Source organism: Schistocerca piceifrons, chromosome 7 (assembly GCF_021461385.2).
Source record: "Schistocerca piceifrons isolate TAMUIC-IGC-003096 chromosome 7, iqSchPice1.1, whole genome shotgun sequence".
Taxonomy (NCBI): domain Eukaryota; kingdom Metazoa; phylum Arthropoda; class Insecta; order Orthoptera; family Acrididae; genus Schistocerca; species Schistocerca piceifrons.
The window spans coordinates 594,553,748-594,576,043 of NC_060144.1; the positions used below are offsets into that span (position 1 = coordinate 594,553,748).

General features: G+C 40.1%; 1 protein-coding gene across 1 annotated transcript in view; it reads left to right on the forward strand.

Moving 5' to 3' along the window:
* LOC124804984 (nonsense-mediated mRNA decay factor SMG5) overlaps positions 1 to 22,296 on the forward strand; it is a 277,769-nt gene that overhangs the window by 41,031 nt on the left and 214,442 nt on the right. Inside the window, exon 3 of the mRNA XM_047265375.1 lies at positions 10,819 to 10,981. Coding sequence (XP_047121331.1) covers positions 10,819 to 10,981 — 163 coding nt within the window. The remainder of the gene's footprint in view (positions 1 to 10,818; positions 10,982 to 22,296) is intronic.

Here is a 22,296-nt window from a genome sequence, read left to right on the forward strand (position 1 = left end):
ATAGCATCTGTAAACTGGCACCGTTCCTGAAGATTTTGTGCTTTTTCTTTTGAATCTAGCATGTTTTTTTCTTTGGTGCTGTGACACTGTCCTGTACATGCTTTGTTTTCCTTGGTAGTCTGTTCCCTATGTTATTAATTTACTTTATATAATACAGTCAGTTGCTTTAGCACAGTTTTTTTTAATGAGCCATATTTGATGATACTTATATAGTTAGTATGAAAAAAGTGGAAATTGTGTGTCAAAAATCCAGGACGGAATAATGACAATATTACGAAAAAATTGAGTTGCAGACAGGCACAACAAAAACATGCTAAAATGTGAGCTTTTGGCTGAAAGGCCTTCTTCTGAAGTAGACAAGGCGTGCACATTCATGCAAGCACAACTTACACACACACACACACACACACACACTCACTCAACTACCGTCTCTAGCCTCAGCGTCTGCTTCAGAAGAAGAAGGGCTTTTGGTCTTCACATGTTTAGCAATCTTTTTATTGTGCTTGTCTGCGACTCAACCTCTCCTCTATATGGAGAATAGCAGTCTACCCTTTTCATAATAGTGTGTTCATTTTTGATGGATTTACACCTTGTGGTATTCATGACCTTGTGGTCACAAATCCTCGTGTCGATAATGACACTTTTTATTTCCTCCGGATTGTTTATTGCTAAGAGGTTTTGTACTTTATCACAACCATTTACACTGAAACTAATTGGCCAAATAAATTTTCTGAAAATTCATTTTGTACAACTTTGAATGATATTTCAACCAACAACTGATTCAAAACGTTCTTTGTCTACAAATTGATGGGAAATTGTGTGAGTTGAGCACATATTCAAAATGAGCTCATATTTAAAATAAGACTAAAATTTTCCTTGAATCTTTTAGGAACCATATCATGTAAGTCTGGACTTGGTAGAAGGAAACAATTATCATGCAATTTATTTTGGTTGTTGAGTACAGCTTCTACACATATTGACTCACAGCAGCTGTCTACTTCAGTTCCACTACAAGAGAAACAACGTTCAACAGCACCACCACCACCAACTGAATTTAGTGTATCCTTTATGTGCATCATTAAGTTCATCAGCTTAACTTGTCTCTGAATTAAGCTTCAGTGATATCTGGTAGTGCTTGGAGTTCTGGTTCTTTCCCAACTCATTTATGATAGTTTACAGCTATAATACTACTATTTTCTAGGTACACCTTTCTGGTTCTTTCTCAACACAGCTGTGATAATTTGCAACTATAGTACTGACATTTTCCCGGTCTACCTTTTTCCTGTGTACATTGTGAGCTCCACCATTATCTACAAACAAGATGATGGTCTTTATCACTTCAGATAGCCTTTGGAAGCCAGATGGAAATTTTTCTGTCCTGAAGTGACATTGTGACATGTGCCAAGACATGCAGTTGGCTGTGCCCTGTGCTCTTTGTGGCAACCAGAAGGACTCATACCAAATCTTTGATAACATAAAAGAGTGCATATTGGATTTCTTCCTGTCTTTGGCAACATTATCCCTAAGGGGCTCTTATCATGCACCTAACGCTGGATCTCCCAACCTCCACTAGTACTACCTTTGTCAATCCTCGGCCCTTGCAAGACAGGATGAGCCCTCTAGAACAGAGAAAATGAGTGCAGTTTGGAAAGGATAGTTACCATATACAGATATTGCCAGAAAGTTGATTGTCAGGGAAACCAAAGAGACCTTTTGATCACCCTCCCAGAAAGTCTTTCTCTGCTTGCCACATCTTGAAACCACTTCCCACTCGACCACAGGTTGACCACAGCAGTAGACCTGTTGGGACATTTGGGACTTGTTGGACATCCCTCGAATACTCACGCCTAGGCCTCCTCAGTGATGCTACATTTTTGTATCTTCTACATTTGCCAGTTAAATTCAGTATGCCATGTCAGGCATTTCTACTGTGCTTTGTCTCTTTGAATAGTTGTTCCTGTGCATTTTACTATACACCATGTATTCAGCAACAAGAAGCTACCTGCTCTCTGTATATATTTCATGATTATATGTCTTATATTTTGGTCACATCTTTTAAATTATCTCGAAAAAATGAGAATTCTTTTAGAAATCCAATGTTATTCGCCGCCCCCCCCCCCCCCCAATCTCTCTCTCTCTCTCTCTCTCTCTCTCTCTCTCTGTGTGTGTGTGTGTGTGTGTGTGTGTGTGTGTGTGTGTGTGTAAAATATGTACTATATATTAAAAACAAAGATTCTATGACTTACCAAACGGGAAAGTGCTGGTAGATAGACACAATAAAGAAACACACAAACACACACACACACACACACACACACACACACACACACACACACACACAAAATTTCAAGCTTTTGCAACCAACGGTTGCTTTGTCAGGAAAGAGGGAAGGAGAGGGAAAGATGAAAGGATGTGGGTTTTAAGGGAGATGGTAAGGAGTCTTTCCAATCCCGGGAGCGGAAAGACTTACCTTAGGGGGAAAAAAGGACAGGTATACACTCGTGCACACACACACACATCCATCCACACATATACAGACACAAGCAGACATATTTAAAGGCCTTGGAATGACTCCTTACCCTCTCCCTTAAAACCCACATCCTTTCGTCTTTCCTTCTCCTTCCCTCTTTCCTGACGAAGCAACCGTCGGTTGCTTAAGCTTGAAATTTTGTGTGTGTGTGTGTGTGTGTGTGTGTGTGTGTGTGTGTGTGTGTGTGTGTGTTTTATTGTGTCTATCTGCCAGCGCTTTCTCGTTTGGTAAGTCATGGAATCTTTGTTTTTAATATATTTTTCCCATGTGGAATGTTTCTTTCTATTTAAAATATGTACTATGTACACTTAATCATTACAAAAAGGTTAGAAGGCTAGATTGCTACTCACTGTAAAGATGACACATTCAATTGCAGACCGGCACAGTGGAAAGACTGTAACACTCTTAGCTTTCAGCCAAAGGAAAGGAAAACACCCACAATCCACACAAGTAGGCACACCTCATTCACACATTCTGGTATTCTGGCCTGATTAATTAGAAAGCCGACCAGAAAGCATGAACCTAAATGGCAACTGCCAGGCAGCGCTCTTAATGTTTATGATCACTGTTGCCATGACCTCATCGCTGGGCATGGGCCACGCGCCACATGTCAGCCCATTGATGCCAGTGGCCATGCTCACAGCATGGGGTCGAGGACCTCAGTCGTGTTCCGACTGCACTCTCATTTATTCATTATACACAGCATTGTTTGGTTCTTGCTATTGGTATGTCTAAGACTCATGATTTGGTTTCCACTTCATACTTGTTGTTCTGTCATGTTGTCTTGTTCGTCCATCGCCATTGTTATCTTTTGTGCTTTTCGGTGACACAGTCGACACCCTCGGCTGCTCGGCCAGCGTCTCCTGCCAGTGCCGCAATTTCGGTTACTATTATTGGTGAAAAGATAAAATGTTAATGGCATCTTATGAATGCAAAATTCGTGCAACTTGTGAAACAGTAACAGCAACAGCTTCTCGTGCAGCAGTAATTGCAACAGCAGTTCCAACAGCAAACCGACGTGCTACGTCAGGAAAATCACCTTTTATCACAATGCTTGCAGGTGCAGGATTCACAGCTTGTTCATTCTGTGGTCGTTTCCCAGGTGGAGTCCTGTCCACCCCTGTTTGTGCTGTTTAACGACACCAGGGAATGTTAGGACACGTATTTGCAATGGCTGAATTAGCACTTTGCTGCTTTTTGGGTTTCTGATGTTGCTCTCTCCAGTGGTCACTATTCATTTCTCGGGCTTCCCCAAAGACTTTTTGCTACTAAAGAAGCTGGCTCCCAGCTCAAATCCGATTGCCTCATGTTCGAGGGGATGTGTTCATTGCTGTCAAACTATTATTCACAATGATTCTGTGTTGTCACATTGTGCCTTAAGTTCCATAAATACCACAAGCAACCAGGTCAGTCATACCACTCGTGGGAGACAGATTTGCAAGGACCGAGTTCATGTGATTTCAATTGCGTCTTGCAAAACCTCATATGTGGATTCCTTGATTCGTGGTGTGGTGATCCAATTGGCTCCCGATGTGGAAGTACAAACTGCGTCCCCAAGCTGGACGATCCTTTTTTGGACGATATTTTTAAAATGGCAGATTCTTTCGAAATTTCACAAGAAGCAAATGAACACCTTAGGGCTTATCCCCAGATAGCTGTGGTTCATCCTCCATCAAGGGGTCAAAATTCTCGTATGTCCATTTCCCAATGACAGTGTCGTGGTTCATCACTTTCAAAGGTGTCAGTAGGCTCTGAGCAGCCACTCAAACCATGTCAGCATAAGCAGTGGAGGCTCCCATCTTGTCTTGAATGTTTCACAATTTACCAGCATGCAATCTGTTCAGCCTCACTCACCACTTGCGGAAAGGTATGGTCCGTGAACTTCAGGCCATTCTTCCCTAGGACAGTCCACCTGATACCAAGTTGTTTATTGATCTCGTGACTCTAAATTAGGATGTTTGTTTCCAAGCAGACACAGAAGCAACAGTTTCCCTGGTGAATCTCACAATGTATGCTCGTCTGGGCTACCCAGCATTGACCTGTCCTCCTGCAAGTTGGTTGCATAAGTTGACAGCTCCATTCCCCTCAGAAGTCAGTTCACAACTGCGGCAGCTTACAAGTAGGTTACATAGAATAACACCAAAATAAAAATTTATTTGCAAAGAAAACGCACCATTTACAACAACAAAACACACTGCATAAACAAGTGTCTGTTGACATCAAAATGTTTCAGACTATGCAATATTTTTTAACAACAAACTACTTTTGATGCGTCTTTCTTGTGAGCCTCATTTTGATGAGCATGATGTCACAACTGTTTACATTTCTAACAGTTTGCTGGAAAAGTTGTGAATGGTGATTTGAGGAGCATTACTTTCAAAGTAAATTTCCTTTTACGCGAAATAAATTATGTTGCATGTGATGAATTTCTTAAATCACGAAATGTTGGACACTCATTCCAATTTAATGCTGAAGACCAGCCACTTAGAGAAAATTCAGGCCCAGAAGACCAGTCATTTATGCCAGTGTTTAAAATTCTATTGGCACATTTGTGTTTAATATATCTGTAAGGGTAAAATGTGCTAAAAAAAGACCAAGTTTCAAAGTTTGTCTTTCATATTTATTTTACTTATTTCATAGATTACAAATTATTCAGTAACAATGGCAACAAGTATAATTATCCTTTTAACGAAATGTGCAATTTGAGTTCTTGAGCAATTGCTCATGTAATTGGCTTGTCTATGGAAAAGTCGAAGTGCTGTACGGAACACGTATTTATCCAGGTAACCCATTACATGTTCATTAACAGCAGTGAAATTTGTAATTGTGCTTGTCTGAAATTTCAGCTGCTGCAGTTTAAGCTGTGCACTTAGGATCCTGCCTAACCACACACTCGGAAAAACAGCAAACAATTTTTGACAACTAATATTATAAGTGAAAGCCTAGCTTTTCTTGTAGTTATACTTTGTTAATTTAAACTATTGACTTATCCTATTTGTCTTCTCACACTGCTTAACAAAGATGTTGTTATTGGCTGACAACATTACGAGTCCTATGCCTGTAATATCTGCTGTCGTTGGATGGCGAGATCACATGACATGAGCTGTGGTTGGCTGATAAAAACACGTTGCAATCTCAACTTCAGTGCTTCAGAAGCTACATAGCTGTATTTGATGGAATTTGTTTGGATCTCTTCATAATACAAAAATATGCATTTTAAGTGGTGCCACACAGCAAAGATCTTTTCAAAATGTGCACTTTTTTCTGTGTTTTGCTTCCATAATGTTGGGAAGTTCTATACCTGCACATAAAAAGCCTAGCTTTTCTTGTAGTTATACTTTGTTAATTTAAACTATTGACTTATCCTATTTGTCTTCTCACACTGCTTAACAAAGATGTTGTTATTGGCTGACAACATTACGAGTCCTATGCCTGTAATATCTGCTGTCGTTGGATGGCGAGATCACATGACATGAGCTGTGGTTGGCTGATAAAAACACGTTGCAATCTCAACTTCAGTGCTTCAGAAGCTACATAGCTGTATTTGATGGAATTTGTTTGGATCTCTTCATAATACAAAAATATGCATTTTAAGTGGTGCCACACAGCAAAGATCTTTTCAAAATGTGCACTTTTTTCTGTGTTTTGTTTCCATAATGTTGGGAAGTTCTATACCTGCACATAAAACAGTCACCAGTCAAAGGATTACTAAGTTTCACTGCTCCTATGGGAAGTATATTGTCACTTAACAGAGAAAATATGTGCTTTCATCAGGCGTGTGGCTTATTTTGACCCAGGAAAAAGTATATTTTCACCAGAGAAAATGTTTATTTTTAACCGTTACATCCGCAAAAAACATAGACTTTTTTTTTCTCGTCTGCGTATACAACTGCAAGATTTCTGGCCTAAATGCCTTCTCTTGTTTGGGTTTGCCGTCACGGACAAAGTTCAGGTCATCTTGCGCGTGGGTCCCTTCCAGGAACTTTATCTTTGTGCCTCTTTTGAATCTGTCAAACCTGGTCTGGGATGCAATACCAATTTCGAGGTGCATACAAATGCAGTGTCCTGTTTCTGTTCGGCACATCTGCTTCTGGTCTTTCTATGGACGGCGGTTGAGCTTGAATTCAATTGCCTTCATGAAGCTGGGGTAATTGAACTTGTCAAAACTAATGCTTGGGCTACACCACAGGTAGCGGTTGAGAAGCCAAATGGCTGCCTGCGGCTCTCTGGAGATTTTGGGTCAACAATCAATGCCCGTGTCACCAGTGAATATTTTTCTAAGATTGACCTGACCAATGCTTATTTGCAGATCCCACATTATGGTCATCAGTACTGACTTTGGCTTGTACAAATATGAGCATTTGCCCTTTGGGATCTCTCCCACTCTGACAGTCTTACAGAGTTACCTCGAACAGTTAACTATTTCCATTCCCCCTTGTATGCATTATCTAGACGACTCAATTATTACGAGTGCTAAGTGCCAAGACCACCTGCTCTACCTCTGCACCCTCTTTATTACATTGTGTGAAATTACAATGGCTGACATCGAAATAAGTGTCCAAGGAATAGAAAAGCAACTGGAATCACTCAACAGAGGAAAGTCCACTGGACCTGACGGGATACCAATTTGATTCTACACAGAGTACGCGAAAGAACTTGCCCCCCTTCTAACAGCCGTGTACCGCAAGTCTCAAGAGGAACGGAAGGTCCCAAATGATTGGAAAAGAGCACAGGTAGTCCCAGTCTTCAAGAAGGGTCGTCGAGCAGATGCGCAAAACTATAGACCTATATCTCTGACGTCGATCTGTTGTAGAATTTTAGAACATGTTTTTTGCTCGAGTATCATGACGTTTTTGGAAACCCAGAATCTACTATGTAGGAATCAACATGGATTCCGGAAACAGCGATCGTGTGAGACCCAACTCGCTTTATTTGTTCATGAGACCCAGAAAATATTAGATACAGGCTCCCAGGTAGATGCTATTTTTCTTGACTTCCGGAAGGCGTTCGATACAGTTCCGCACTGTCGCCTGATAAACAAAGTAAGAGCCTACGGAATATCAGACCAGCTGTGTGGCTGGATTGAAGAGTTTTTAGCAAACAGAACACAGCATGTTGATATCAATGGAGAGACGTCTACAGACGTTAAAGTAACCTCTGGCGTGCCACAGGGGAGTGTTACGGGACCATTGCTTTTCACAATATATGTAAATGACCTAGTAAATAGTGTCGGAAGTCCCATGCGGCTTTTCGCGGATGATGCTGTAGTATACAGAGAAGTTGCAGCATTAGAAAATTGTAGTGAAATGCAGGAAGATCTGCAGCGGATAGGCACTTGGTGCAGGGAGTGGCAGCTGACCCTTAACATAGACAAATGTAATGTATTGCAAATACATAGAAAGAAGGATCCTTTATTGTATGATTATATGATAGCGGAACAAACACTGGTAGCAGTTACTTCTGTAAAATATCTGGGAGTATGCATGCGGAACGATTTGAAGTGGAATGATCATATAAAATTAATTATTGGTAAGGCGGGTACCAGGTTGAGATTCATTGGGAGAGTGCAGAGAAAATGTAGTCCATCAACAAAGGAGGTGGCTTACAAAACACTCGTTCGACCTATACTTGAGTGTTGCTCATCAGTGTGGGATCCGTACCAGATCGGGTTGACGGAGGATATAGAGAAGATCCAAAGAAGAGCGGCGCGTTTCGTCACAGGGTTATTTGGTAACCGTGATAGCGTTACGGAGATGTTTAATAAACTCAAGTGGCAGACTCTGTAAGAGAGGCGCTCTGCATCGCGGTGTAGCTTGCTCGCCAGGTTTCGAGAGGGTGCGTTTCTGGATGAGGTATCGAATATATTGCTTCCCCCAACTTATACCTCCCGAGGAGATCACGAATGTAAAATTAGAGAGATTAGAGCGCGCACGGAGGCTTTCAGACAGTCGTTCTTCCCGCGAACCATACGCGACTGAAAGAGGAAAGGGAGGTAATGACAGTGGCACGTAAAGTGCCCTCCGCCACACACCGTTGGGTGGCTTGCGGAGTATAAATGTAGATGTAGATGTAGATGTAGATGTAGGGCTCAAATGCCGTCTATACAAATGTCAGGTTTCTTTTCCAAGAGCAAGTGGAATACCTCGGACACTTGCTCAACAAAGAAGGGATTCAGCCCACTGACTGCACTGTTTTGGCTATTGACTCACTCTCATATTCCTAAAACCTACAGGGGCTGCAGGCTTTTTAGTTAAGGTGATTTATTATTCTATGTTCCTCCACCAAGCAGCATATTTTATGAACCCACACAACGAGTTGCAGAGAAAGAGCATTCCGTTCGGCAGTTGGCTGCCTGTGAGCGCTCTTTCATCCAACTGAAGCACACGTTACACTCAGCACCCTGCCTTACACCCTTTACTGCATCGTGTCCCTTGTGCTGGCTGATGACACTTCTCCCTACAGCATTTGTGCAGTGCGGTCGGACTGCAACAATGACGGTACTGAGCAACCCATCATTTATACACTGAAGACAATGCCTACCCAAAGAAATTACTCACAGATCGAGAAAGAGACTTTTGGGGTGATATTTGCCATTAAGAAATTCCATATGTATCTCTTTGAGACTGAATTTACCCTCATTGCTGACCACAAACTGTTGGTTGTGCTCTTCTTGGGTTACAGAGGGGACGGCTCAGAGGCTCCAGAGTTGGGCTGTTTTCCTTAGTTCTTACAATTACACCATTAAGTACAAGCCTACTATGCAATATGCAAACACGGATGAACTCTCTGATGTACTCTTAGGATCAGACCCAGCATTTGACCAACAGGAGCTCTTCCAGTATCCACACTAATGTAGAACGTCAATGTGCCGTGATCTTGTCTTACGGTGTGTCATGTACTACGTGCTGTGTGGGAGGCCCACTTTTTTTTCCAAATCAGATAATCCAAAACTCTGTGCCTGCGCCCATCTTTCACACCATTTGTTTGTGTCTCTGATGTTCTCATGCTGGTTTTGGAGGGGAATACGCACCGCAATGTCATCCCAACTACCTTACACCCTCATATCTTGGAACTCCTCCATTGTGGACACTGAGGTATGTCACAGATGAGAGCCTTTGTTAGCCGATATGCCGTGACTGAACAAAGACGTGGAGGCTATGGTGTGCAGTTATTTGGTGTGTGTCCAACATCAAGCTGCTGCTCCTGTCTCCCCCCGCCCCCCTGTTCAGCCCGCCTTTTCGCCCCTACACCAATGACGATGTGGAGCGAATGGTGTGTACATTTAAACAACAAATGTTGAAATCAGTGAGCATATCCACCACGGCACCAGCATGCGCAGTGCCTGTAGGTGTACAGGACCACCCACGTCCATGACTGCCAGAGCTCCTCAGTAGGTGACAACCCACATACTCTCATCCTCCTCCTGGCACGACAGACCTCAAAACCCATGATCCAACACAGTGGATGATACCCTCCAAATTCAGTGGTCTGGGCATTTTCCTTTGGACCAAAACCTTTGTGGGTGCCAGCTATGGTAGTTGATACTCCATGGGGTTTGGAGTGTCGACTCACCAACCAACACCGTCCCTGCCTGCTGACTGTGCCAGCATTGGTGGGTCACTCATAGTTGGAGAGCCCACCATTGCAAACTCGTCAATCACACAAGTACAATTTGCAATACAGGGCATCATTGGCAGTTCCTATGTATGCATATTTGAAGATTGAGACCTCACCGCCTGATCCATTCCCTCAATAGTTGTCTCCCACACCGCTGTTCCCTAATGAATTGCCCGTCGTCCCGCTTTTCTTCTCCCAGCTGGCAGGCTCCTGTGCCAGAGCACGGATCGGGACACTTAACTGTGCCACCAGTTCACTTCCAAAATGTCCTCGCCTCAGTGCTAGGCGCAGGTCACATCCCACGCGCCAGCGTGATGGATGCATGCTTGTGTGAATGTGAGTCTGGCTAGAGCGGCCAGCAATAGTGGTCATGTGTGCATGAGGTGTGACAGCTTGTGTTCATTTGTGTGTGTTTTCCTTTCTTTTCTGAAGAAGGCTTTGGCTGCAAGCTAACTTGTAACAGTCTTTTTTTTTGTGCCTGTCTGCAACTCAAAGTATCATCTTTATAGTAAGTAAAGATCCATCCTTTTCTTCATTGTTGATATTCCAACCTGGGCTTTCCATTGTTATACATTATTTCATACAGTGTATACATAATTTCTGATAAATATAATGTATACTCATTAGTAGGAAAAACTGATTAATCTAATTGAGATGTTCTTTTTGCTAAGGAAAAATGGAGCCCATCTGATAGAGCGAAAATTCTGATGCATTTGAGTTCTGCTACTGGATACTATCTACATGTACTCTTCCGTTTGCAAGTAGATTATGACATGGATCTTCGGAGCATAGTTGATTTTCCAGCAATATTGGACAACACATTACATCTGCAAGGTAGGTTACCTATAGTGCATGTGTACCAACCTTTTAACCCTTAAATGAATGATTTTTTATTTTATGCTGTAAAAATCGCCATGTTTAGTTTATAGTGCCTACATTACGAAAAAAATATTGAAAAAATTTTTTAATTAAATTAACAAAGCATTATTGTTGACAGTTGCTACAAACGCAGAAACAGACCTAATTTCAAATCTATTGTAAAGACACTCGAATTAACTGTCTACACCATATCTACTTACGTTTTCAAAATAAAAAAGTAATTTTCAAACCCACAAATTGGTGCACAAACACAAAAAAAGTGTCTACTTTCTGCCAAAACACATGCACGGCAGTACATCCACACAGCTGATTGTCGAACTGTTTCTGTTCATTCTGCCATTTATGATCGCTATGAAGACCTAGTAGCAGCTTAGCAGCTGCAGTAGTGTGTATACACTTAACTACATAACGAATGTGTTACAAAATGTTGCTCAGTATAGGATACATCGAAGAAATGAAGTCTGTAGCTGATCAGCTACACTGTGCATGAAAGGGTTAAAAACATATTGCTTTAAATGAAAGTTGTGTTCTTCCTAAACTATGGATTACTTAGATGATAGAGCAAGCACCCAGAAGGAACCTTTATCATGGAACAGTACAAAAGCGGCAAAGATATACTTAAGGAAAGAAATCACACTTTTCGTTCCCTCATCAGTATGATTTCTGCCGTGCAGTAGTTTACAAACTGTCTCAGAATTTATACCTGCTGCACTGCTCATCATTTCAGAGTTAAATTGTACAGATGTCTCATTGATGTGTCTGTGTACTTTCCCTTTCCATCTCTTCAGTTTTTTAGTCAGATGATGTGAGGAATGAGAAAAGAACTGGTTGTTATAAATTGTTGTGTATTGGAACAACAATTACAAAACAGGAAGTCCCACTATTCCACATAGTTTCTGCTATTTCGTAGTCAATTGTAGTATGGATGGGAAGTTTGGTGAGTCCTGCGTAATATGGGTTGCTGGAATGTGTATGCAGTCATTGAATGGGAAACTGGTACACTGCTAATCATATTCAAACCACTTGCATCCCAGCACCTTCTTAAATGATCCTGCCATGTGGAAATCACATTGTGAGAGATATGACATATCTAACATTCCTATAGGGAAGATTTTCAAACACAAATCATGGTAGTTCGGCCAAGTACTGTCTGTCTGCATTACACTGCAGGGCTTGGCAGTGTATATGCTGGCATTCAGAATTTGCACAGTGTCACCTTATGGATTGTGGTAATTGATATATACTTTACAAACATGTTTTAGGAGTTGGATCATGATAACTGTTATTTATTGCTGGGTGATATGTACACACAGCATTGTGATGGATCTTTTCTTCATCAGTCAATGAGCTACACACTTTAGAATGAAATTGCAGTCCATTATCAAATAGTTTGGTTGAATGGTCTTTAGATTGTAGACACCTTGGTATCCTGACTTAAGTCACATTATTTTATAATTTTTTTGTACTCGCCAAGATATGTTATCAAAGATCACTTGTTTCTCAATTCCTCCGGACCAAAACGTCCAAAACTGATAAGGGTATATTTCTACATCCACATACATACTCCACAAACTGCCATGTGGTGCTTGGTGCAAGGTACCTTGTAGTGCTATTAGTCATTTTCTTTCCTGCTTCACTCCAGAATAAGTGAAGGAAAACAGCTGTATAAGCTTCTTTACAAGCCCTAATTTCTGTTATCTTTTCTATGTGATTTCTATGCAAAATATATGTTTACGGCAGAAGAATTGTTCTGCAATTGGCTTCAAATGCCGATTCTCTAAACTTTCTAAATAGTTGTCCACGAAAAGAACATTGTCTTCCCCCTACGGATTTCCACTTGAGTTCACGAAGCACCTCTGTTATACTTGCGTGTTGGTCGAACCTGCCAGCCTGCCATTGAATTGCTTTGATGTCGTTTTTTAATCTGACGTGGTGAGGATCCTAACACTCTTAAACATGAAATATAAAACTTCAACTGTTCCTTTGCTGTCTTCTGTAGCCACACCAGACAGGTCAGTGAGTTACTGGATAGAAAGCCTCCAACCCACTTAGTGATTTCGCATGAGAGTAGAATTTTCTCAAGTTCTCAGCAAGACCTTTGACTAAGGTATGCTTGTGATAGTTTTTGCATGCTTTGCACATTATCTTTTTAAAGGCACACTAATTTCTGCTAGCTTTTGCCTTCTGTCGTTCGGGTGTTCTTTTTTGAACTGAGAATGCAAAAGTGTCTGATTCCTCGCCATTAATCCACTTGCTTCGCACATATTTCTCCAGAGCATCATTTACAATCCCTTTAAACTTTGACCATAATTCCTCTATGTCCATCATATTGGAAATAATTGATGTCCATTCGTTACCTAAGTGGGATGCTATTTAATCATATTTTCAATATTGTATTTTGGCTTGCAAAGTCTCCACAATTCCTAGTTTTAAGTCTGTGCTACAATACAAGATGTTGCCATAAATTAAGTAATATTATTGAATTTTAGTGTCTGTTTCATATTGATACATTGTTTTGATCATTTTTAATATCTCATCTGCTTCTTGCTCTGCTTTGATATTACATAGAGAAGTATGAATTTTTAACTCTCCATACATACCTCTTATAAAATTAACCTTGATCTCTCTTCTCTGACACATGGGATCTCAGTACAAACATCTTTTAAATATTGCAGAAGATGTGACAAAGCATCAGGCACCACATTTATTCCATCAGGAATTTACTGGATATCACAGCTGAATCCCTGGAGGGTGATGACCCATCTAGCAAGTTGTATGTATATTAATTTGCACTGAAGGAGAAGGGATAATGCCCTATAATTTGTTTGAGCAATGCTGGGCTGCCCAACCATAAAATAGCAGAATTAGTCAAAGCCTTAAAAAATCGCAAGTGCTTCGTGCTCTGTCTAACAATATTTCCTTTCCCACACTGACAAAACTTGACTTGCGAACGTGATCATATGACGTTGTTCCTGATCATTTTCACTGAGTAGTTGATATAAAGTGGCTCCCAAGTCCAGATACTGTAGTGTCTCTCTCAAGATAGAATGATATATCAAGGTCTGCTGGTACAGTAGTGGGGCTTCTAAGAATTGCTTCTTGATATCATCTAACGCTTCCTCTTGGCCAGTTCCCAAGTGCAAACTGAATTCTTCCTAGTTAATTGCAGTAAAGCAAGCAGTAACTAGCCATACACTTTTAAGAAAATGCTTGTAGTATCCACAAAAACTGAAATATGATTGAAGTTGGTTTTTACAGGTTGGTAGTGAAAAATTTTGAATTGCTCCTAATTTCTTCAGATCAGACTCAGTCCTGCAGACAAGATGGCATGTCTCATGAATTGCATCTTCTTGCAAATTTAAAATTTTTCAGATTGAGTGTCACTGCAGCTGATTTAAATGTTGTTAAATCTTTATTTAGTGTATTTTTGTGCTCCTGCCTTGACATGGATGCAGTCAAAATATCATTGACAAACACTGTTACATTCTGCAAAAGCTTCTCCCCAAGAGTCACGTCCAAAGGTCAAACAAATGCTGCTAATGAAATGTTTAAACCGAATGTAATCTGCTTGAAGTTGTAGCATCTTCTGTTGTGCAAGAATGCATTAACTTTCGATTTCTTGCCTCCAGTTCCAACTTCCAATAACTATTTGTCACGTCTAAATTATTAAGATAGATCTCGCTGAGGCTCAGTGACGCGATTAGTCCAACGTAGTTGTCTTTTTTTTTTTTTAATTACAGTAGTCAACAGCCATTTTGCATTTGGGATGTGATACATCAACTATTATTATTTTGGTGTGTAGAATCTGAATATACCTTTCAAAATGTTCTAGCATGTATCATTTTTGAGTTTTTAAAGGCTTTTTATTTTTCGTATTCAGTATTTCGCGTTTTGTTCAATTGTTTGTTTTTTATTTCCATAGGAGAGCTAGAAGATCTACAAATCATCAGTAAATGTTAAGTGTGTTTCCTGTGAAAGATAGTGCAAATTTTTCTGTTTAGAATTCACTCTAAGAAAAATGGCAACTAGTAAATCTCGTTGCTGTCTAAACCACCCCAACAACTTTTGTTATGTGTGTGGGAAATTCACTGCAAAAGCCCAAAGAAAACCAATCACTGATTTGGTTAAGAAGGCATATAAATTGTATTTTGATTGTCCTGTTGGTGATCAAGATAAAAATTTTGCACCTCACATTGCCTGCATAACCTGTACTGCAAACTTAACCAAGTAGTTGAAAGGAAAATACCGAACCATGCCGTTTGCTGTTCCGATGGTGTGGTGTGAGCCTAATGACCATTATTCAGACTGTTACTTCTCTCTTACAAATATTCTGGGACATTAAAGCAAAACTAGACATAAAATACAGTATCCGAATGTATTGTCAGTGCATTTGCCTGTGCCCCGTGATAAGGGGTTGCCTTTTCCTGTCTGTAACTTGAAAGCCACAGAACCAGATACCATGTCAAGTGAATCAGAAAGTATTGAACATATAGAAGAGTACTGTCTTCAATATTATGACACTTTGCCTCAGCTCTTTAATCAAAAAGAATTGAACAATTTGGTTCGCCATCTAAAAATTTCGAAACAGCAAGCTGAACTCTTGGGGTCGAGACTGCAACAATGGAACCTTCTAGCTCCAGGGACAAAAATTTCCTGTTTCAGATCAAGAGGTGCTTCCTTCGTTCAGTATTTCAATATGCAGAATTCAATGTTTGTATGTAGAGATGCCAATTGTCTGATAATGCAGCTAGGTGTACAACATAATCCACAGGAGTGGCGACTATTTATTGACTCCAGTAAAACCAGCTTGAAAGCAGTGCTACTGAATGATGGCAATGCATTTCCATCTTTATCTTTTGCTTATACAGTAGACATGAAAGAAACTTGTGAAACCATCGCTTTGCTGCTTGAGGCAATCAAATATAAGGATCATGAATTGCAGCTTTGCTGTGATTTAAAAATTGTTGCACTCCTTACAGGTTTACAGGCTGGATTCATGAAATACTGCTGCTTTTTGTGCCTTTGGGACATCCGTGACACCAAGAGCCACTATACAGTCAAGGAGTGGTGTATAAGGAAGTCATATGTTCCTGGAAATGTAAATGTGAACAATACTCCGTTGGTTGAGCCTGATAAAATCATTTTGCCTCCCCTTCATATCAAGTTGGGCCTTATCAAGAACTTTGTAGAAGCTTTGGATAAAGAAGGTGAGGCCTTCAATCACATAGAAGAAAAGTTTCCCAAATTAAGTGAGCTGAAAGAGGGTATAATTGTTGGATCACAAATAAGAAAATTGCTAAAAGATCCAACCTTTGATACCAAACTCCCAGATATCCAATTAGCTGCTTGGTCTTCTTTTAAAGCAATTGTGAAGGGCAACAGAAAAGACAAAAACTATGTTACTTTTGTGAATTATCTTTTTAGACAACTATAAGAACATGGGACGTAGAATGTCGCTTAAAATTCACTTTTTACATTCTCACCTTGATTTCTTCGCGGAAAGTTAGGGAGCCGTAAGTGATGAGCATGGTGAACGCTTTCACCAAGACATTCTTACCATGGAACTCCGTTACCAAGACCATTGGAACCCTTCAATGATGGGTGACTACTGCTGGAGTCTTGACAGGGGGTGTGATGAAACGGCAAACAAAAGAAGGGCTCCATCTTCGCATTTTTCAAAAACCAAAGACGATTAACGGTGAAAATATCTTCTGAACTAATTTGGACCTTTTATTGGCATCATGCCCGTGTATACAGACAAAATAGTATTGATTTCAAACATTCTGAATGTGTATTTTTGTTTTTCTTAATTGTGTCAATTTTCACTATTACCATTTTTTATTCTGCTGTGTACCTAGGAAATGTAACATCATAGAGAAAAACTGATTTTACCCGTGTATTCAGCACCCCAAATTAGGCAAATCCATCCATTTACAAACCAGATTCCGGAAAAATGTTTAAATTTTTTAACTAGTGTTAGTGTATGTACCGGATTGCTGGATACAATTTCATTTTCAACCATTTGTGCAGCCATACCATCATTTGACATTGATGTCCTACCATAAATCCAGAATTATTTGAAAATTCCTCTGCTTGCATACGTAAAACTTCTTGCAATTCTTCCCTGTAGGATTTGGACAAATTACTAAATTTCTTGAATTTTTGACTTGCTCCGAATTTCTTCTGTGACCACAGCATCCTTTGTGTAAATTGCCGTTTCAGTTCCATCGTCTAAGTTGTTCTTGATAATACTAATTCCTGACACTATGGAAGGTTCTTCTTCTTCTCTGAAAAAATTAACCTCCAATTCGTCATTGTTATCACAGATGTTTAAGCATCCTCTTCCAAAATGAATGTCCATCTTCATTTGGTCAACCAGTCATTACCAAAAATCCAGTCCACACTTAAAGAGTCAGTAATCAGTACAGTCACATCAAAGTACCTTTCTAAAAATCTTGCACCTAATGTGCACCTGCCTAATAGCAGTATAATTTTTATGATCAGTTGCTGTCACTAAATGCACATTGTTTACAGGATATACTGGTATCTCTGCTGTTTCACAAAGCTGTAAGTATAAATCGAGGGATACAGCTGTAGCTGCACAAAGAGGCGGCTATTCAGCAGGCATTCATACATATACATCACTGTCTCGGTATGTTCTTTGATATCATTATGGCATATAGCACTACATGGAGACACAGTATTCTCGTGCAACTCCATCAATGAGGCTTTTAGCCATCTCCTCATTTTCATTTTGTCCTTCCTGTCCAAGCGCTTTTTTTATGTCCCATGTTGGTGATGTGCTGTTGGATCGTTTTTAGCAGGACAATCATATTCCTCAGCGCAATCTTTTAATTGTTACCCTCTTTGCCATAATCATAAACAGTATCACAGGTATGGTAAGGAGACCTATACAATCCTCCTTATTTGTGGATGATTTTGCTGTTTTCTGTTCCTCCTCCATTGTTGCAACTACGGAGGTTAGAAGAGTGGGCTGCAAAGATGGGTTTTCAGTTTTCTGCAGATAAATGTGTGTTTTTCTTTTTCTTTCTTTCTTTCTTTCTTTCTTCATTTGGATCATCTTAAGGACCACGCACCAATTTCAGTGCTTCCTTCTTTGTTGTTCTTTCTTTTTCCTCCAATATTCTTTCATCTTTTCACTATGTGTCCTTTTTCTCTCCGCGGACCATTTTGACCCAGTCTTCTTCTCCCTCGTACCTTGGAATCCTTCCAGTTTTAACACTTTCCTCTTGAAAATCTGTCTTTCTGTTGCATCTTTTTCACTTATGTCATTTCTTTCCAAATCTTTCCTAACTTCTTGAATCCAAGCTATTGTCCCAAATATATTTAAAAATCTGTTTAGTTAACCTGTTGCTGTTCATTCTGTACAAGTGTAAAAAAAAAATAGCAGTCACTTCTTTCGTAATGTTTCATTTATGTTTTCTATGTTGCGATAAACTTCTTCATTGCTTCTCAATTTCCATACCTCTGTATTTTTTGGTGGCCCATGTATGTTTCGGATGATTTCTCGTTCTAGGACTTCAAGTTTCAGTACCTTGTGTTTTTATTTTAGTCATTCTCATTCTTTTTTGCTTTACCTGACTTGCATATGAGGTAAGCCAGTCTACATTTCAAAAGCTCAGTGATGTTCATGGGCCTCATTTTTGGTTCCAAACTGTCCTGGTTATCACACCTGAGAGACCTGAAAACCAGAACCCAGAAAATGTCATAAAGTGCCTTAGCCACAGGTTTTGGGGAGCAGATAGGCCGTAGCTGCTCCAGTTTTATATGGCTTTTGTGCATTCATGGCTAGACTATGTATATATACAAGTCACCGAGGCCTTGTTAGCTGAAGATTTTTGACACTATAAGTAAGTTCCTCTCAGCACCAACTTCACCTGCATGCCTTACTGTTGCTGTTGTTCGGAATGCCTTTTCAACAGTCGTCCACAACCAACAAAGCTGTTTGAGATGTGTGTGTGTGTGTGTGTGTGTGTGTGTGTGTGTGTGTGTGTGTGTGTGTGTGTTTTAACTGCCTACCACCATGGTTATTGCAGAGGCCCAAAGTAATTTTAGGTTAGGTGCAGTACAGAAGGGATTTCACTACTGCGTATCTTTTTAACACATTACTTTATGACATTTTAAATGAGCACTGCTACTTTACACTGCTGTCTTTACGGATGGGTCAAAACAGGAGGACATCATTGGTTGCTCTGTTGTTGTGCCTGATTGTGTCCTCATAACCTGACTGCCTCTAGAGTTTACTGCCTTCAACATGGAGTTATGTGCAATCTTGCAGTCACTAGAGCAGATGACCTCCGCTTCAAGTGCTAAATTTCTTTTCTGTTCCAATTCTCTGAGTGCCCTTCAATCTCTACAACACTTGTACCTAGCAGATAAAATAGTCCAGAATATCCAGGACACCCTCTTCCAACTATAAAGGTTGGAGAAGGTGTCATCTATCTGCTGAGTACCAGGGCACGTGGGTACTGGGGGGAACGAAATGGCAGATGTAGCAGTCAAGGAAGTGTGTCATGTTCCTCAGTTATTTTGGTGTGCCACCCCTCTGCATATTATCTTCTTGCTGTTGAGATAAAGAGTCATGCATCAACGGGAAGATGAGTGGCTGGAAATGACAGGTAATAAGCTGCACCTAATACAGCCCATTAAGTGGTTGTATCGTGCCTCCACTCAGCCGCAAAGGCAGGTTGAGGTTGTTCTTACTAATCTTCACATGGGCCACAATCCTCTTGACGCATGGTTTCTTGCTCTGGTGCGATGACCCTTCAATGTGTGGCGCTTGTAGTGTACAGATCACTGTGTGTCGTATTTTACTAGACTGTTTTATTTTTGGAACAGAGGCTAGTGGAAGATTTGCTGGCAGATCTGCCCTCTGTTTTAAGTGACATTCAAACAAATGTGGTGAACCTTTTAAGGTTTTATGATTTGTCTAACTTGTTTCCAAAATTTTAGGGAGATGTTCCTAATGTGTTAATAGTTGACTGGCTCACCCACATTTTTTGTAAGTGGTCAGCCAGTCACATATCCCTATGCCATTGGTTTAGCTCCTCTGTCATTTTCCTGCTGTTTTCATCCCAGGTTTAGTACCTTTCACTATTTTCCTTTGTTTTACAGCATATGATTTGGAGTGATTGTGTGGATCAATGCGTGTTTGATAGGAATGAGTGAGTGGGTGAGTGAAAATGCCAGTGCTATTAACCCCTTTTATCCATATTTGTATTTTTTAATATCTGTAAGCATGCTGATAACCTTGCCATTGAGTGTCCTTACTATCCAAAAACAAGCACATATGTAGCTGTGCATATCTTCACCCAGTGTTACAGAGATGCTTCAGGAACTCAAATGGGAATCCCTGGAGGGAAGGTGATTTCCTTTTCAAGAAATATTTTTGAGAGAATCTAGAGAACCAGTATTTGAAGCTGACTTTAAATGATTCTATGCCCGCCAACATACATTTTGTGTAAGGACCGTGAAGAAAAGATATGAGATATTAGGGCTCATATGGAGGCATATAGATAGTAATTTTTTCCTTGCTCTATTTGTGAGTGGTACAGGAAGGAAAATGACTAATAGTGGCACTTGGTACCCTCCACCATGCACCATATGAAGGCTTGCAGAGTATATAGATGTAAAATCACTTTAGGAATCTGGGACTACTAAGTTCAGTCACTGAAATAAATACATCATCTGTAGTTTGTACATCTTCTGTTAGTAGTTCAGCTTTAATATATCTCATTTAGTCATTTGAATTTGCAGAGATGACCCATTAAATTGTTCACATGTTTCTGGAGCAGGTCTCAACCAAAAGTAAATTTAATTTACCAGTGTTTGCTCGTTTTGTCGGTGTCTGTCAATCAGTATCTCAGAGCAACAAATGATCCCGAAATTTTCTGTCTTCGATTACATGTCGGCTTTATCTTTCAAATCATTTTTCCTCCTCTTTGTCAGTTGAAGAACAATTATCATTGAGCATGTAATTCCATGAGTGTTCATCCTTTCGTATGTTATTGTATCGGATTCGATAGTCTTTTGTTGACTCCGCAATGGGCACCCCCAATTATCTTGTCATGTTGCATTGCATCACTGAAAATGTTGATTGCAACATGTTGTGCCTTGATCTGATTCACTGGATATTCCTTCATTGTCAGTCTCTTTCAAATGATCAGCAACTCGTAAGAGCTTGTCAGAATCATTGAACATTCACGAAACTAACTGTCTTCTTATTTTCCATTGCTAATAAAAACATACATACATATCGGCAATCATGGACCCTGAAGACCATGTGCTGGCTTTACATTGTTCCTCCAGTAGACGAAGACGCTTCTTCAGTTCATGCTTACATTGCTTCCTTGGTCTTCCAATTGGACATGTTCCATCAGATTTTCACATAAGCACAGCTTTGGTCCGGCATGTCTCTGGCTTCCTGCCAATGTGCGCAGCCAGGCTTATGCTCTGCGCTTTCATTTTCTGCACGATGTTAAATTTTTTCGTTTGATCAAACAGGTTCGGAGTTCTTTCTATGCCTCCAGGTGTTTTCTCTTTGTAGATTGATCGAAACATATTTCTCATGATTTTCCATTCAAAGACCAACATGTTCTCTTCATCTTTTTTTTCATGGTGTGTAAGGTTTCTGATCCATATAAAAATACCAGCACTATCACTGCATTATAAGCTTTAAGTTTGGTCTTAACTGATAGATTTTTTGATGACATTATCTGCTTCAGATTAAGTTTTAGACGCATTAACAATACATTGATTAATTTCTTGTTTCAAGTTATTGTGCCTTTTGAACCAGGTGCCAAGGTATTTAAAAATTTTGACTCTGTCTATGTTCCATATTCCAGCCTGTATGGGGCATTATTAGGGTCTTTTCTGGATACTTATACCATTTCAGTCTTCTCCATACTAATCCTCAGTCCTGTCTCATTGGCATTCCTTACTAAGTCGTCTATGATTTCTGCCATCTTTCCTTTGACTCCACGGTTTCTTCTGCATATCCCAATAACTGTGTTCTTCCCTTTAGCTTCACCCCTCTGTGTTCTCCTGTGATTTCCGAAATTACTTTCTCCAGGATGAAAATGAAAAGCAACGTTGCAATGGTATCATCTTGTCTCACACTTGTCTGGTGTTGAATTTCTTGGATAGCTCTCCCTGGTGTTGCTGCACCTTGGCTTTTGTCTTGGCTGAACACATCTTCACCTAGTTAATTAGCTTCCTTGGTATTCGAAGCTCCCTCAGGATGAAACATG